Below are 15,959 nucleotides of genomic sequence, written 5' to 3'. Positions count from 1 at the left end.
TTATTGTCATGTTATTAAACTAAACTCAAGGGCAGATCTGGCTTGTCAATTTTCTATCTTGAAGTGTACAAAATACTTATCTAATCTAATGTTACAAAGCAACCAACACCAGATCCATGCAGCGTAGCTTAGTTACAGCTAGCTAGCATCTTTAACTTGTCTGCTAATGCGAGCAAAATACTATTTGAGTGGATACGTCAGTTGGCTAGCTTGCAAAATTACTTCACCAGTGAATGTGATCTCTGACACTAACTTACTATGATGGACAAAGTTTTTATTGACAGTAAAAAATGTTCTCTACTAGCCAAGAGATATGCAGGAACAGTCAATGAGCTAACTGTACACTGACCTAAGGTAACCCTGCTAGCTGCAACTTAGCTACTCTACATGTATCTGCAGTTGGTTGCTTCAAAATTTTAGCTGGAAAAGCAACTTACGAGCAGCCAGCTACTTGGTATCATGGAGCAAACACCACTTTTAGGCTTTAAAAATCCTAAAAGTGGTGTTCATTTAGGGAGATAATCTTGCTGAACAAAATCTTGCAGTGATCCAAAATCCTATGGAAAAATCCCATATGCTTCTTGATATGGGAAGCAAGGCATTGTTAGCTTCCGGGTTGGCCTACAGCAGAACGTCATCCCTGGGGCACTATGATTTTGAACATAATGCTGGTCAATCTCAGTCAATCTTGTGTTTGTGTTCATCTTTTTTTTGTGGACGTCCAGAGTGTAAGTCCAGGCTACAGCATGGTGACTGCAGTTCACTAACAGTCTCAGAGAGAGGTGTCATTGAAAACAGGGTTTTTCTAAAAGTTACATGCAGAACCTTTAAACCAAAAAAAGCTAAAGTGTTATGAGGGTGACAAAATATGAACTTATGATAAGTCAGTGCAGGCTTGTTTGAAATGGTAATTGGTTTCAACATTTCAGAGAGGAAATACAGTAAATGTTTACTGATATGAGCTAAAGAAAGCAGTGATTATGCAGCAGTGTCCTCTTGGCTTAAAACACAGGTAAACACACAGTATAAACTGCAAAATATGACACACGATGAAACAAAATAAAATGACAACTGAAAAGAGAAATCAAGTTATCAACGAAAGATAAAGCATGACTGAAGAAAAGCAAAAAATATTATTAAAATAAACCACAGAGAGTCAACAGATGAGGTAAATGGCCAAAGAGATGACACCAAACGCCAGCAGTAGCTATAAAGGAAACATGCAAAAAAAAAAAAAAGAAAAAGAAGGGGACATAAAAATATCTGCAAAGAAAGAACATCTTGAATTGCAAGAGAGAGCAGGGGCACCTGTTTGTCCCCTCCTGTGTTGCCAAAAGTTTGACGGAGGCCATTTTGAATGACATTGGAGAGTCCCTCCAGAGTGAGGAGCTACAAGGAGCAAGAGGAAGGAGGAAAAAACAGTAAAGAGAGATGAGGAGGTTTCTATACTGTATTAAAGGAAAGAAGGAAAAAAAGCTTCAGCACAAACTCCTGGTGCTAATATGAAAGCAGCTCTCCCACACAAACTGTCAGGTCATGCATCATGCTGCTTATACTTTGAAGGAAGTGTGTGGCTGTGTGTGTGTGTGTGTGTGTGTGTGTGTGTGTGTGTGTGTGTGTGTGTGTGTGTGGCTGTGTGTGTGTGTGTGTGTGTGTGTGTGTCTATTTCACTGATCGTCATTATAATCGTGCATTCAGGGCACATGTTTTCCTCTTTGTTTATGCCTCCCACACCGTGTCCTTACCGTGCCTGGTATGTGCGTGCTGGCTGTCCTTTGGCCGTTGGGCCCTGTTGTTGTCGTACTTCTGATTTTCTTCTTCTTCCGCAGCAGCTCGCGGTGCTCCTTCTGTCTGTTCTGCACGTCGATCAACAGCGAGATGAAGCTGTTCTTCACCTGTTTTTTTGTAAACATAAATCCTTTATTTGTGCTGGTTTTATGATCAAAGTGCAGTTTACTTTTTTAATTCCTTCTTTATACATTTAATGCTTGTACAGAGATCTATTTTTATCTACCACTAAATACACAAGCATGGCACTGATGCAAATTACATTGTGATAGCAAAGCTGTGAGCGATTCACTGACCTCTCACCAGCCTACAGAGTGCTGTGAGCACTGCAGTCTGTCCCCACGACACAAAAGATGCTCGAACCGCTGAGTTTTCTTTCAATTAAATTTAAGTGTCTTTATAACCAAGCAATTGGAATTGTCTGACTGATTTTGACTTTAAAGTTGGTTGAATGCTTGTAACAGTTTGGTAATCTTGGCTTTTCAAAATCTCTGCAAACACAGATGAGATTTATGTTGTTCCCTCATTGTGGTGATTAAAATAAAAATCAAAAGTACCTCCTTTTCATAGTCCAGTTCATCTCGCAGGGCCAGAGCCTGGATCAGCTCTTCGCTGTAGCGGCGAATGGACGTCTCCACTTCCTCCAGAGTCTCGGTCAGCTCCGACACAGAGAGCTGACGCAGCCCTGAGGATGGTGTGTATATAGGTCGTGAAAAAATTGTATATTTATGCACTTACTGTGAGTATAGATTTTTTTGAAAGCACGTGATGAGTATTCAGCATGAGAGAATAGTCACTTGACTGTTAAATACACTGAATGCAGCATGCAGTATGATAAGGCTGAATATTCATGATCACTTTATGTAATGGCTTCTAATACTAGGATAAGGATGAATTTGGTGTTTTTTTAACCCAGACCCCTTTTTCCCATGTTTTTTGTGTTTAGGTGAACAATAGTCACAACAAGTTTTGAACTAGGTCCAGTCAGCAATGTAACCACAGGGGGCAATATGCACCCTCAACATATGTCCACTACAAGTGCTTGTTTTTGCCACTGACAGGCTGAGATTATCATTCTAAGAGTCTGACAACATTATGGAAAGGATCTCTACAGAGACAGACTGAAAAATCCTTTTTTGTTTAACCAGAAATAGCATTAGCGTGTACAGAGCCAGCATATCTCTATACCAAACTGGGCAAATTAAGGGTTGTTGTTTTTTTTTTTTTTTACAAACCCAGTCAGTGATTATTGGTTCCTTGGAGAGATGAAACCAAGAGACATTTCTTGTGAGGTTTATTTGTGTCTGACGACTTTAAACAAACTGTGTTTTACAATGATTAAATTAGAGCTTATTTACATGGAGTCTGGTGGGTTTCGGACTGTTTCTGGTTAAACAAAAAGGATCCTACTCTTTAACAAAAAGGTCTATCTCTGTAGGGATCCTTTCCATGATGTGGTCAGACACATAGAATAATAAATTGAGCCTGTCAGTGGCAAAAACAAGCAGTTTGAGTGGAAGTAAAGTGTTACACTGTAGCCTGTTTTGCTGCTGTTCGCTGCAGCACTCTCCCGCAATACTGGAATAATTTCAAAAACTCTTGTTCCAATTAGTCACTTAGACACAAAAATATGGGAAAATGGAGTCTATATGCGAAAATCTACTTTTAAAAGTGATGAATCAAATGTGTAAGTGAGGCGAATTAAAGGAAACATTTTTAGCGGTCTTGTGGCCATCTGGTGTCTATTGGCAAACTTTAAACACTGAGTGTAAGCAACAAGCTCAGCGTTAATATTGTGCACACACTTAATGACACTCATTATGCACCGTCTAATATGTAAAACATCCTACATATTGTAGTTAATATATGCCAATATCTGGAACAAATTCTATAGCCTTAGGGCAAACTGGGTGCAACTGCTCAGCCTACGTCAGTCTGGCACTCAGAATTGTGTTCAAGCTAAAAATATATGCTGCTGATTATATAACATGTAGGAACAACGTAATTGCTGTCTTTTTGCATTTGTTACACATTATGTAAGGACATTAGTGCATGTGAGTGTAGCTGCTTCTTCGTGTACCAGACAGTGCGACCTATCACACTTCACTGAGTGTTTTAGATAACTGTCAAACGGCAGCAGAGTGTGAAAAAGCACTGCGCTCTCACAAAACGGTGAACACAAACAACATTAAAAGCTTTATTCATTTTTTGTAGATGCACACAATCATGGTGATACTCACGGTCCTCGTAGCTGGTGTTGGAGCCAGAGCGTTTCAGGGTGTGGAGGTCCTGAGAGAGCATGGACAGGTCAGACTGTGAGGGACTCTCATCGTCTTCTGGATCTGGAGACTCCTGCATCATCTCCTCTATTTCCTCTATCACCTAAAACACCAAAAAACACAAACAAATATGTTCACAGGGGAATGGTGCTGCATTACTTATAGGTTTACATAAGGGTGTGTGAGACTATGTGAGAGTGATTTCTGAGTTGGTTTTATGGACACTGGAGAGGGGGGCGCTTCATCAATTTCCAGCTGCAGTTTACACATCAATATTTACAGCTTGCAGGTGTTTTCATGTATAAAATTATTACATTTGTTGTCTGTTAAGTTGCAGCTTTCCCAGTCTGAAAAAATAAGTTTAAAGGGCCAATTCACCCCAAATCAAAACCGCATATTTTTCCTCTTTTATGTAGTGCTTTTTATCAATCCAGACTGTTTTGGTGAGACTGTGATTGTGATTGGTGTGATTTATCGGCCATAGAGATGTCTGCCTTCTTTCCACTGTAATAGAACTAGATGGCTATCAGTTTGTGGTGCTCAAAGCGCCAAAAATTACATTTTAAAAACTCAACAGCAATGTCTCTTTGCAGAAATGATGACCTGGTTACTTAAGATAATCCACAAACTTTGTTGTGAGCAGTTCCATGTATGAACTATTTTACCAAACTACACACAGCAACAGTATCACCAGAAGGAAGTGTGCATCTACTCCCAGCTTGCCTAGCATCGCTGAGCTAACTAAAGCTACAGCTCAGCCGAGGATGACGCTATTAATGTTTACATCTCACACTGTCACAGTCACGGCCTCTCGACTATCAGTAGCTGCACGCTTCCTTCTGCAAGGTGATTTGGTCGGTGAAACAAAGTGGTACATGTGATGCAGTGTATATGTCTAAGGCTTTTATTGTGAAAGGTAAGACCAAAAAGGCTGAAGCTGTAACGCTCTACCTTCAACTATGTGGGAGGCAAAGTGTGTCATCTCTTTTCAGACTGCAAACCCTCTGTGTTATTATTTTACTGCCTTCATGAATAGGGCCGCAACTCATAAACCTGGGCTACATATTAGCCGGACAGTAGCAGCAGACCAGTGGCAAGTGATAGTTTAGCTGATCATCTGATGTCCTGTACGGTTAACAGCACCACAAAACTAGGAGTGCTGGAGAAAGTCAGCTGACTGCATGAAACGCGTAAAGCCCCATCTGTAGTATGTGTGCGTCAAATTCCAGCACTGACAGAAGAGGACACAAGCCGCTAAAAATAGGCAAATGGACTCCTTTCCCACTGCCAGAAGATGAGGTTGTTTTTCTGTTTTCTTTATCTGGTGATAACAGGTTGGTAAACAGTAGAAAGTAGCATGGAGGCCAGTGAAAATGTTAAGGTGGTTAGTTTTTTAATATCTCTTATAGCATTCCCATAAATAACGCCAAAATATGTGGAAGATTCTCAGCATAGTATTTTAAGATGCAAGTATTTTGGTAAAAACATTTAATCATTAGTGTGGCTGATATCCTTCTGGGATTTACTCTCCATTTGGCACTTGGCGGGTATTAATGTCACACCCTTAGAGCCAATATCGTCAACAATCAGCAGCTCACACTAAAACATTACAGATTAATAAATGGAATTACACATTAGAGGGAAAAAATTATTATTGCTTTTGGGGTGAACTGCCTCTGTAAGACGAGATTAACGTTGGTCCGGTCTGACCTGCATCTGGCCGCAGCTGATGTTTGTCTGAGGCGCACGAGGCGCATCAGGGACGAGTCAAGAGTCTGTTGTAAGTTGTTGCATTATTAGATGTTTTGTGTTACAACAGTTTGAAGAACCTAAACTTGAATCTAACCAGCAAATCGAGAACAATGAACTCATTTTTCCTGGTTGCTATTTTGGTTCTACTTATTTTAGTCTGTTTATAGTTTACTCCTCTGAGAACTATTTTGGCACATCATGAGATGGTTTATAAAAGCTTCCAAGGAAGAAATATCCTGACCAGAATGTGACATTTATGTGTGAATGCCTGAAGCAACCCACCTAAAATAGAAAACATTACTGAACATGCTCTAAAAATTATGACATGCAAAAGATGTGTGTGGTCCACATCCTCCCCCTCATCATCATCATCATCATCAACCTGAATATAACTACCTGACCTGTTAAAAGTGAGCATCTGAGTTATGAAAGGATAGTGTGCACTCCGCTCCTCTCTCTTCATGATGTGTACCGCTGCCACATTTTGTTCACTATTTCTCAGTCAAACAACTCTCTAAAAGCTTCTGATGAATGAAAAACGCAGAAAATTGAACCTGTTCTGATGTTATTTTTAAACAAGCGACAATTTCAGATGAAAAACAATGAAGTCAGTGTGCAAGGCCTTAAGAGTCCTAAAAAAAACTATCAGCCCTCAAGAGCTTTCCAAATGACAGGTTCCAAAACAACCAGGTGAATGCAACACATGTCACTGTGAGTGTATTACCTGTTCGGCTGTGAAGAGCGGCTCATCGTTAATGCAGGAGACGATGATCGAGTGCATATCCATCTGCTCCCTGAGCTCCTCATCGTCAGACAGATCTAGAGACTGGTTATCCAACTTCTGTCCATCAAGGAGAGAGAGGGACAGACAACTTGGATGAGACAACAAACAGGTGGTTAAGCAGATTGAAGGCAGAGGAGAAAACTGCTTAAATGTGTGTCTTGGCTCTTCTTCTGTAGGTTCAAAAAGAGTGCAGAGATTTGGAAATGTAGCCTGTTCATTTTACTTTGTGCTTGCAATGTTACTCTATAGCACTGTGTGTGTGTGTGTGTGTGTGTGTGTGTGTGTGTGTGTGTGTGTGTGTGTGTGTGCGCGTGTGTGTGTTACCTCATGCTCAGTGGTGATGTTGAGGGTGGGCAGGTGTAGGGAGCGAGTGTGCGATGTCTTCCAGTCCACAGCCATCACGTTGCCATAATTATCTGTCAGAGCGTTCCACACCCTGGAGGAAAGAAAGAGGGGGTCGTGAATTAATTAACAAAACAGTGTTACAAATAAAGTATACAATTAAAAGCCTTTTTGCACCATAATCAGCACATAGCATACAGTATATGCAGGCATTAACATTAGAAAGCAGCACCAAGGCCAATGAAAACATTATGACGGTTGCTTTTTGTATGTGTTAATTCACCAGCCTCTCTTTCAAATTTGCTGCCGACTAATTTGAAATGACGTTCGAGCACTGTTTGGACAGGAATCTGTGGCTGAGATGACAAAGAGAGAGTCACAGAAGTTCAGGACTCTGGAAAAGGAGTGAAAATTAGCTGAACACAGAAGGGAGCTCTATAATTTTATTCATCTTTAAAGCACCATGTCAAGTAAGCCGAACCTGATCCAAACCCGATCAACATTTGTAAATAAGTCTGAACCCTGCCTCGACCTTCGTGTCCAAACGGCCCCTACAGGCACCGACAGGCTGGGAAAACAATTCTTGTTTCCATTACTGCAAATAAATACTCATGACTACTGCAGAGTCATTTGTTCTAAGAAAGACTGCAACGTTTCCCACTTAAGACAAAAGTTAGTGGATGTTATAGAGTTTTCTATCTAGTGAGAAAGGGGTTAAAGTGAGTTTTCAACTCACAGAAAATGAGACAAACCCTATTTCCTTCTCTTTTCACTATGATACAGCATTACTTGGCAGTCCTGCCTTCTGACCACCACTTCACTGTGATGTTACATCTCAAAAAACAGCTGCTTGTAACTACTGACAAATGTAACAACCAGGGTTGGAAATTAACCTTTTTGTCCGCCTGCCACTGCGGCTGGTGGACTCCAAAATCTACCAGCCTCTCAACAGCCTACCATTGTTTTTGTGGCTGGTGAGTGAAGCAAATTTAGCATCCATTTGCATATTTTACCAGCATTTGGCTGGAGGCCGGTGCTAATTTCCAAACCTGGTAACAAAACCTTAATCACACGTCATTTTCCCAGGTGAGAAATGTTGACATACGGTAACTCAACCCTAAAGCAAAAGTCTGCAGTGTTTTTGACAGCTCATATGGAATTCAGTTTCTGTGTTCAAAGTTTGCTGTTAATGTCGGCTGATTCAGAGACAGTGTCATCATTACACCAACAGTCTGTTGTATATTTACAATACTTTGCAGCATGAACACTGGCAGAGAAGCTATGGCAGCCAAGCAGATGGTCCCACGGAGTCTGTTTAACACACAAGTTTACTGTTAAACTGTGAAATCCATTCGGATTTAAGGGACTATTGCTAAATATGTGTAAGTATGTACACACAGAATTAAAAAAAAAATCTGAATAATTATGTTGTGACTGCAAAGCTAAATATTGTACTTGACTTGTGAGTAGTATTTCAGGTGGGCAGTAACTACATAATCATAGTTCAGGATGACTTAACATATCCTGAATAATTTTATTTCATTCAGGATTTAATGGGGACTTAATTAAAAGGCCACATATGTAATTTTATAAATACCCAATAACAATATAATATACTGCCCCTTCATGTGATCTTCTCTGGAAACACAACTAGCAATTGTATGACAGAAAATCGAGTCTCTGCAGAATATTAAATTGAGTGCACGTGCAAGTCACTGTGTTTTTATTCCTGGTGACTGCTGCGAGCAGAGAGGATGGATGCTGCGAACCCATGTGTCAGAGCAGCTCTGCATCGTCATACCCTCTAATACACACACACACACACACACACACACATGGACAAGTGTTTACATAACTCGCATGTTTTCCCCCTGAAGTGCTTGTGCACAGCTTGGGGAGCGGGGGGCTGAGGGGTTGTTCTAAATAGGGCAAAGGCTGGCAGGAAGCATTTTTGTGCCTCGAGCAATGACACTGTGTCGGGCACGTGAGTGCATGCCAAAATACACGATTAGCTTCGCTGAGAGCATTTACATTTCAAAACGAGGCCAGTCTAGATTTCAGGGGACCAATTTCCCTTTTTCTACTTCAACATTGCCAATTTGTCTGATTTACGTGCTTGAATATATTTATGTGGATGTTGTTTTCTGTCGCACACATTGAATCTCACGCACAACTTGGCTTTAACACAAACGCATTTTCTTTTCTCCATCCACACATATACACACACACATTTCCTCCCTGTCATCCCCGTTGTTCGTCTTAGCAATGGTCTTTCTGGAGAACTTGTTAAGCGCCTAGGCACGTCCTGCAGAAGTGCAGTCATCCAGAAAAGACTCACTGAGCTTGGCGCTGCTCTTTGGGCTTCACCGGGCTGCTGTCCAATTATTCTGTTCCCTTCTTCCTCTGTTTCGTTACTTACAACAACCACAGACATCTCTCTTCCTGTCTGACCAGTCCTCCTACAGTCCCTTAAACATTTAGAGCACTATTAAAGGGTAACTTCGGGAGTTTACGTGGATCTTATTTTCTTATGTTTTTGTGTCTAAGTGACTAATGGGAACAACATTGTTTTAAATTGGTCCTGTACTGAGAAAGAGCCAGCAGTAGCAAGACAGATGCGATGTAACCATTAGGGGCACATCCGCACCATTAATTTATGTCCAATAAAAGTGCTTGTTTTGCAAATTGCACACTCAAATTTTATTTCAGGTATCTAAAAAAATTATGGAAAGGATCCATACAGAGGAAGACCGTTTTGTTAACCATTTAAAACCTGAACAAATTCCTTTGATTTCTTTCAGAAACATGGAAAGAAAGCATTGAGCAGCTTAACAAGAAATTACTCAAAAATGTAGTTTAGTTTCAAGAAAATTTCCTGAAATTAGCACAAACAGGGAAGAAAACTACAAGAACAATAACAGGAAATGACCTGAAAAGGTGCTAAAATATAATTTATAAAAAATAATATAAATAATAAAAACATTTATATGTATATTTTCTGAAACATAATTTAAAATATAGTTTCTTCTTTTTTTGAAATATTTTTATATTATTATTATTCTCTCTCTTTTATTTATTTATTTTTTCAGCCTACTTTCAGGGTTTTTTCACCGATTTGCTCGTGTTTCAAATGTTTAATTGCTTGTTAAAAGTGGTGTCAATGGTGTACAAGAAAATGTCAAATCAGGTTTCAAAACGTTTTTGATTAACCAGAAACACCTCTGAAATCACCATAGCCAAAGCCGCCAAACACCATATAATAAACAGTAATTTATAGTGTATAGAGCCAGCATGTTTTTTTAGATCTGAGTGGGTGATTCAAAGGTTTACTTCAACCAAACGAGATTTAGTGATTGTTGGAAGAGTGGAAAGATGAACCGAGGCAGTGCTTGTTTTGTCTGACTAACAGTCCAAAACCCAAAGATAGTCAGCTAACAATAATATGAAGGAGGAAAAAGCTACATAAACTGGGGGTATAACAGTATGTCTGTTGGTCCGGGACCATTTTGTACAGGACAGTCGCTTCGGTCTGCAGCTTCCTTTGTTCTGTACACCCTGTGATCCAAACAATTAATGTCAAAATAGTCTATTAATACCAACTACTTGCACACGCAGAACATTACTTCTGCAGCGAGAGTTTTACCGAGAGGGTTTTGGCAGTGCACCGGTTGTAGTACGTCAGCTGAAAAATGTTAGCAGGCTTAGCACTGTTAGTCAGGTCAGCCAAGTTCAATGGGCAATTATTTGTTAATAAATGTATCTCGCCAACTATTTTTGTCTAATCGCATGCTGACATGTTAAAGTAAAGTGGTTTTTCCTTTGGAAACACTTCAAACATTTCATAAATATCGACATCTCACGAATGTTTCAATTAGTGGAACGAGACAAAAACAGACTGGAAGGCGAGTCCTCCCCACAGCATTCAGGCGGCCACCCTCAGTTTTCGCCAGTGCCAAAATAGGCTTTTACAAAATGGTATAGTGCAAATGGAAATGTTTACATGGCTTGAGCCAAGGTCAAATGTGCCTCGTGTCTACATTTTAGTCAGTTCGTGTCTGCCCTCCCTGTATAATTAATAATAATTTTTCTTCTTGACAATATGCCAATAAAAAGGGGGGAGATGTATTTATTAATATCATTATTATTATTATTATTATTGTTGTTTTCCCTGCTGTACAGAAAATGTTTTGAACCCAAAACCAAGTTACATACTGAATCATGAATTTTTTTTGTACAGGTACACCCCTAATATAAACAGAGACATGCAGCATTTGAGAAGCTGCATTTGAAAAGTCTGGAATTTTTAATAGATAAATGACAAAACCAATTAATCAACTATCAAAATAGTTGCCTATTCATTTCCTTAGGGATATACCATATTGGATTTTTTTCACCAATATCATACTTTCCAATATTTAACATCTCATTTGGCTGATAACCCATGCCGATATCAATTTCCTCTTTTTTTCCTCCTAATTTCAGTGATCATCGAGTCTCTTCTGTAGTGGAACTAACATTATATTATGCACACTCTTATCATGATGGCTGACTAAAGAAATATAAGGCTTTTCAATGTACATAATATTCACTGATTATGCAAAATAAGAAAAATACCTCTACTTAGAGTTGATATTTTGTACATGTTCACTTTTCAGTTAAAAAATAAATAAAATGTGGTTGGCAAATTTCTACATTTCATTTTAAAGCAAATATCAGCTGATACCAATGATGCACAGATATTATCTTGCCTCCCTAGATTTTCTGTCGATTGACTACTCAATTCATAGACTACATGTTGCTGCTCCACAGCCAATAACAGAAAAAAAAAGTGAAAATACTTTCATAAAATGTGCACATGGCACTACTTGTTCTCCTAGTTAATGCAAATGTTGCATAAGCAAAGTTCTCAATACATGATGGTAGTCTGGAGTCTAAAACTTATATTCAGGTCCTAGATCAGTCAGGTCCAATATTTCAGTCAAACAACACTTTTAAATTGGACATGATTAACTTCCCTATTGGTAGAGAAGGGGAAACCTGTTTGATCAGATCTAACAGTGTCACAGATGTGGCAATGATATATGCAGAAGTAAGCAGAAGGCAGGAGGAGGGTGATATATGCAGCCCACACAGCTCTGTAGTTAAGACTTCTCCGCGTGGGATTAATGTGACTAACTGCTGGGAAGTAATAACATGTTGTCACGTGAACGTGTAGTTGTGACATTTGAGTGTCTATGAGATACATCAACTGCTGAGGACCTCCGACAGTGATAAGAGGGGCTTTAAAGGTGGTGGGAACAGATGCTGGCAGTGTAACCTTTCAGTATTACAGGTACTAAACATGACATACTGTGTCTGTTTGCTGTAAGAGGGAACAGCAGGGCTCTTTTTAAAGTCAAGTCAAAAATGTTTTGTCTTACAAAATAAAGGAGATTTAAATACAGGACATAGAACAAGCGAGCAGGGAGCGACAGCCAATCACTTACTCTCTACTATTTATGGATCAGTAGTTTAATAGCTAACATTTAACAGGAAATCAAGTACCGTAAGGGACTGTTTGTTATTTATGAAAGGGGAGAGGGTGGTAAAAAAAAAGGCATGACAAATCATTTTTTGAGCACTGGGGAGAGACTTATGTTTTCCATTTTGGCGTAGTGGAGGTGTATAGAAGTTAAAATGGTTGTATTCTCTTTGACACATCCTGTGCAACTAACACTTGTCAGAAGAAACACCTAAAATCTGACTTTAAAATTGTGATATTTAATCAAAATCAGTATGTTCTACGTCTCATTTAAAATTTAAATTAAATAAATAAATTGAACTACCCAGCATGCACAACAACAGTGAAAAAGCAAGGCTTTTTTCAACTCCAAGATTTCATCTTCAACTTGTCACTCACCTGTTAAAAATCTCACAACTAATTTATGGTGGGGATAGGGTCCTGATTTTACCCCAAATCACTCAAGGAGGCTCAAGGGAAACAAAGTCAAACCCCAGTCACCACCTTCCTCTGACAAATAAAGCCAAACTGATATATCAGTCAGCCGACTTTGTAGACACTGCCCCATCACACATATACCAGAACCTGCTTTTCAATATAAAAAAAAATTATAAACAGAACATAATGCAAAAAAAGGATACTTAGAGTAATTTATAATGATTAAATACCCCCAGTTAAGTTTACTGTTTCAGTGCACTGATGTCATTTTGACATTAAAGTTGATAGTTAAACTCTAAAACATCCTACCTCCATGTCATGTCTTTGGCACAATTGCATTATAACCTTTTAGGGATAGTTTTATTCCATAATTGTTTATATATGTCGTATCGGCCAATATAACTATCGCAATTTGTGTCAGTATTGATCCCAAAAATACTGAATAAAATACTGATAAATAAAGAACAGTCCCTGAGAGAAAACAGCAAAGCTCCTAAAAGTCAAAAATATTTTGTCTCACATAATAAAGGTGATTTAAACACAGGGTAAACAGCAAGTGTGCAAAGAGCAACAGCTAATCTCTTACTCTCAATATACACGTTTTACTCAGTAGTTTAACAACTAATATTTAAAAAATAGCATGAAATCAAGTATTGGTAACGTGGCATGATCCTCCCCTCTCCTCAGCTCACAAATACAAACTCGATTCATCCTGTCAAGGAAGAAACAGTAAAAATATGTACGTGTCATTTTTAATAATGCAATGTATTGCTGCTTCTGCAGTTGTGAATGTCAACTGTTAGCCAAATAATAAACAGGTGGAGCACATTTTTCGTAATAAATCACAAAATGTGCTCTAGTTTTGCACTTATCCACTTGCTAGCTAGCTAAACTTTGGACGACACTGATTGCAGCTAGCAGCTAAGAGTCCCTCACTGTTAACGGCAGGTTAGCACGATGAAGCTAACGCGGCTAACGAGATAAGAGATTAAAAGTTAAGCGTAAATAAAACACCAAACAAAAGCCACACTCACTCGTCGTCTTTCAAGTAGTTGTCCTCTGTGATGGGTTTAATGGGGGCTATGTTTTCCGTCGTGGTGTTGTAGTTTCGGAAACACACTGTGAGCTTCTCGTCGAAGTCGTGGACGAGGTCCTCCATCGATTTGAAGCTGCAGATCTCCCCGGAGAAACTGTTGTCCAGGTCTGAGAAATCGTCTAGGCCCGACGACGGATCGCTCACGTTGGAGTTGAGCTGGTCCAGCTGGTCGGCCGACGCCGAGGACGGTTTGAATTCGTTAAAATCCTGCCAGTCCTCATCGAAGTGGGCTAACGGCGCCGCCATGACTGCCGTGGGAGCTCGTTTGACAGCCAGTGAGATGCCCTCGATGGTGCTCTGTTCTCGGCTTTGAGACACTAGACGAGACGGTGAGGCGGAGAGAGAGACAGGGGGAGGGAGGGAGGGAGAGGGTGACGTCGCTCTGCACGCTCCTCCCCCTCAGATGGAGCAAAACAAACCCTCATCAGCTGTAGTGTTTTTAATTTTCTGCTGTGGTGGACGAAGTATTCAGATCCTTTATCTACCATAACAGGTACTTACACTTTTTTTAATAAACACTTTAAATTACAAAAAAAAATCTAAAATTATGGTTTAAAAAAAAAAAAAAAAAAAGTAGGAAAAAACAACCCAAAAAACTCAAAATGATTAAAAAAAAAAAAGAAAAAAAAACAGTTTTCAATTCATTTCTGTCAGATTTTAGATTAATTAACTAATTCTTGCAGCTTTTCTTGTATAAACTTTTTGACAATTCAGTTAATTACTTGTATAAACTCTTTGGCAATTTAATTTATAATAAAACAGCATATTGTTTATACTCTTCTCAAAAATCTTTATTTTTAAAGTAATGAAAGTGTTCCATTAAATGTAGTGAAATAAAAAGTACAAAATTTCTCTCTGACGTGTAGCTGGGTAAAAATATTGACACGAAAACAAAAAACTAAGTACCTCAAATTTGCACTTAAGTACAGTACTTGAAAAAATGCACCTAGTTACAACATACCACTGATTTTATGATAAACCTCACGGTTCTGTTTGGTAAGTTTCATGAACACTCTCTTCCAGTGAACAGTTCAAACAATTACCTGCTGAAAAAGACTTGCAAAGGATTGTTAACTGAGGAAACAGCTCACTTTACAATGAGCCATCAGATTCACAGATATAAAACTCATGAAGAGTTATTCCATTAAGACAATTCATCAAGTAGGCTAATGTATCTGTACTCATGGGGTCCCATGATCACCCCCAAGGTTTTCTGCTATTCCTTAGACGTTTTATTTAACCTTTATTTAACCAGGTAAAGCTTACTGAGATATGAAATCTCCTTTTCAAAAGAGTTACACAATACTGACATGATTCTTTCCCCACCATGTTTTGTTCTACTGCACCATCGGGTGGTGGATGTTGTTTTTACTTGAAAATGTACCACCAGGTGGAGTAATGAGTCTGATGTTGCAGACTGATGGAGCTCCACGGTGGTATACATTGTATTAATGCATCATAAAACAAATTTATAGACACAAAATATTTCAATTACATCTACAAAGCAGCAGCCAAGTTGAGGAAAATGCATTGGAATATTTCACACTTAACACTGTTTCATTCCAGATTTACTTCATAACTTCACATTTATATTTTGAATATATCACACTTTTGGTTCCCCAGTGATATCTCCACATTATATCAGCACCCATGCCTTGTGCACCCATTTCCTAAAGTAAATGTAAAGTTTTGTCTAGAAATGTACCTCAGACAACAAGACTTACTCAAAATAACGTCACTTTATTGGCAATTGTTGTTATTATTCCTAATGGCATCGAAGATAGCCTCTCAGATGTTCCGGCTCCAGAAAGAAGACATTTAGAAATTAACGACTGAATACAAAGTAGACAGAAATTCAACCCAGTGTTTTTAAACTAGAGACCCTTTTACACATGCTTTGTCAAAAGCAGTGACTCGGGGCCGACCTGGATCCCCCTCTCTGTGTTTAAGGGGTTTTTCTGGAAACTTTGCTCTATTGGG

At 39.1% G+C, this 15,959-nt stretch overlaps 1 protein-coding gene across 4 annotated transcripts in view; it reads right to left on the bottom strand.

The window, feature by feature from the left end:
- Positions 1-14,305, bottom strand: part of fez2b (fasciculation and elongation protein zeta 2b) — a 62,127-nt gene extending 47,822 nt beyond the window's left edge. For 2 of the 4 annotated variants that reach the window (XM_042503137.2, XM_042503135.2), the window contains exons 1-7: positions 13,918-14,305; positions 6,928-7,039; positions 6,544-6,660; positions 4,029-4,170; positions 2,346-2,473; positions 1,746-1,895; positions 1,309-1,389 (exon numbers count right to left, since the gene is read on the bottom strand). In XM_042503137.2, the coding sequence (XP_042359071.2) occupies positions 1,309-1,389; positions 1,746-1,895; positions 2,346-2,473; positions 4,029-4,170; positions 6,544-6,660; positions 6,928-7,039; positions 13,918-14,225 (1,038 nt within the window). In that variant the 5' untranslated portion in view covers positions 14,226-14,305. The remainder of the gene's footprint in view (positions 1-1,308; positions 1,390-1,745; positions 1,896-2,345; positions 2,474-4,028; positions 4,171-6,543; positions 6,661-6,927; positions 7,040-13,917) is intronic. The other 2 variants (XM_088089569.1, XM_042503138.2) reach the window with 1 other exon arrangement.
- Between the last annotated feature and the right edge of the window lie 1,654 nt (positions 14,306-15,959).

Source organism: Plectropomus leopardus, chromosome 16 (genome assembly GCF_026936395.1).
Source record: "Plectropomus leopardus strain MGB_pleo_1.0 chromosome 16, ASM2693639v1, whole genome shotgun sequence".
Lineage (NCBI taxonomy): Eukaryota > Metazoa > Chordata > Actinopteri > Perciformes > Serranidae > Plectropomus > Plectropomus leopardus.
The sequence above is the reverse complement of the archived record's forward strand: the minus strand, read 5'-3'. Positions and strand labels throughout refer to the sequence as shown.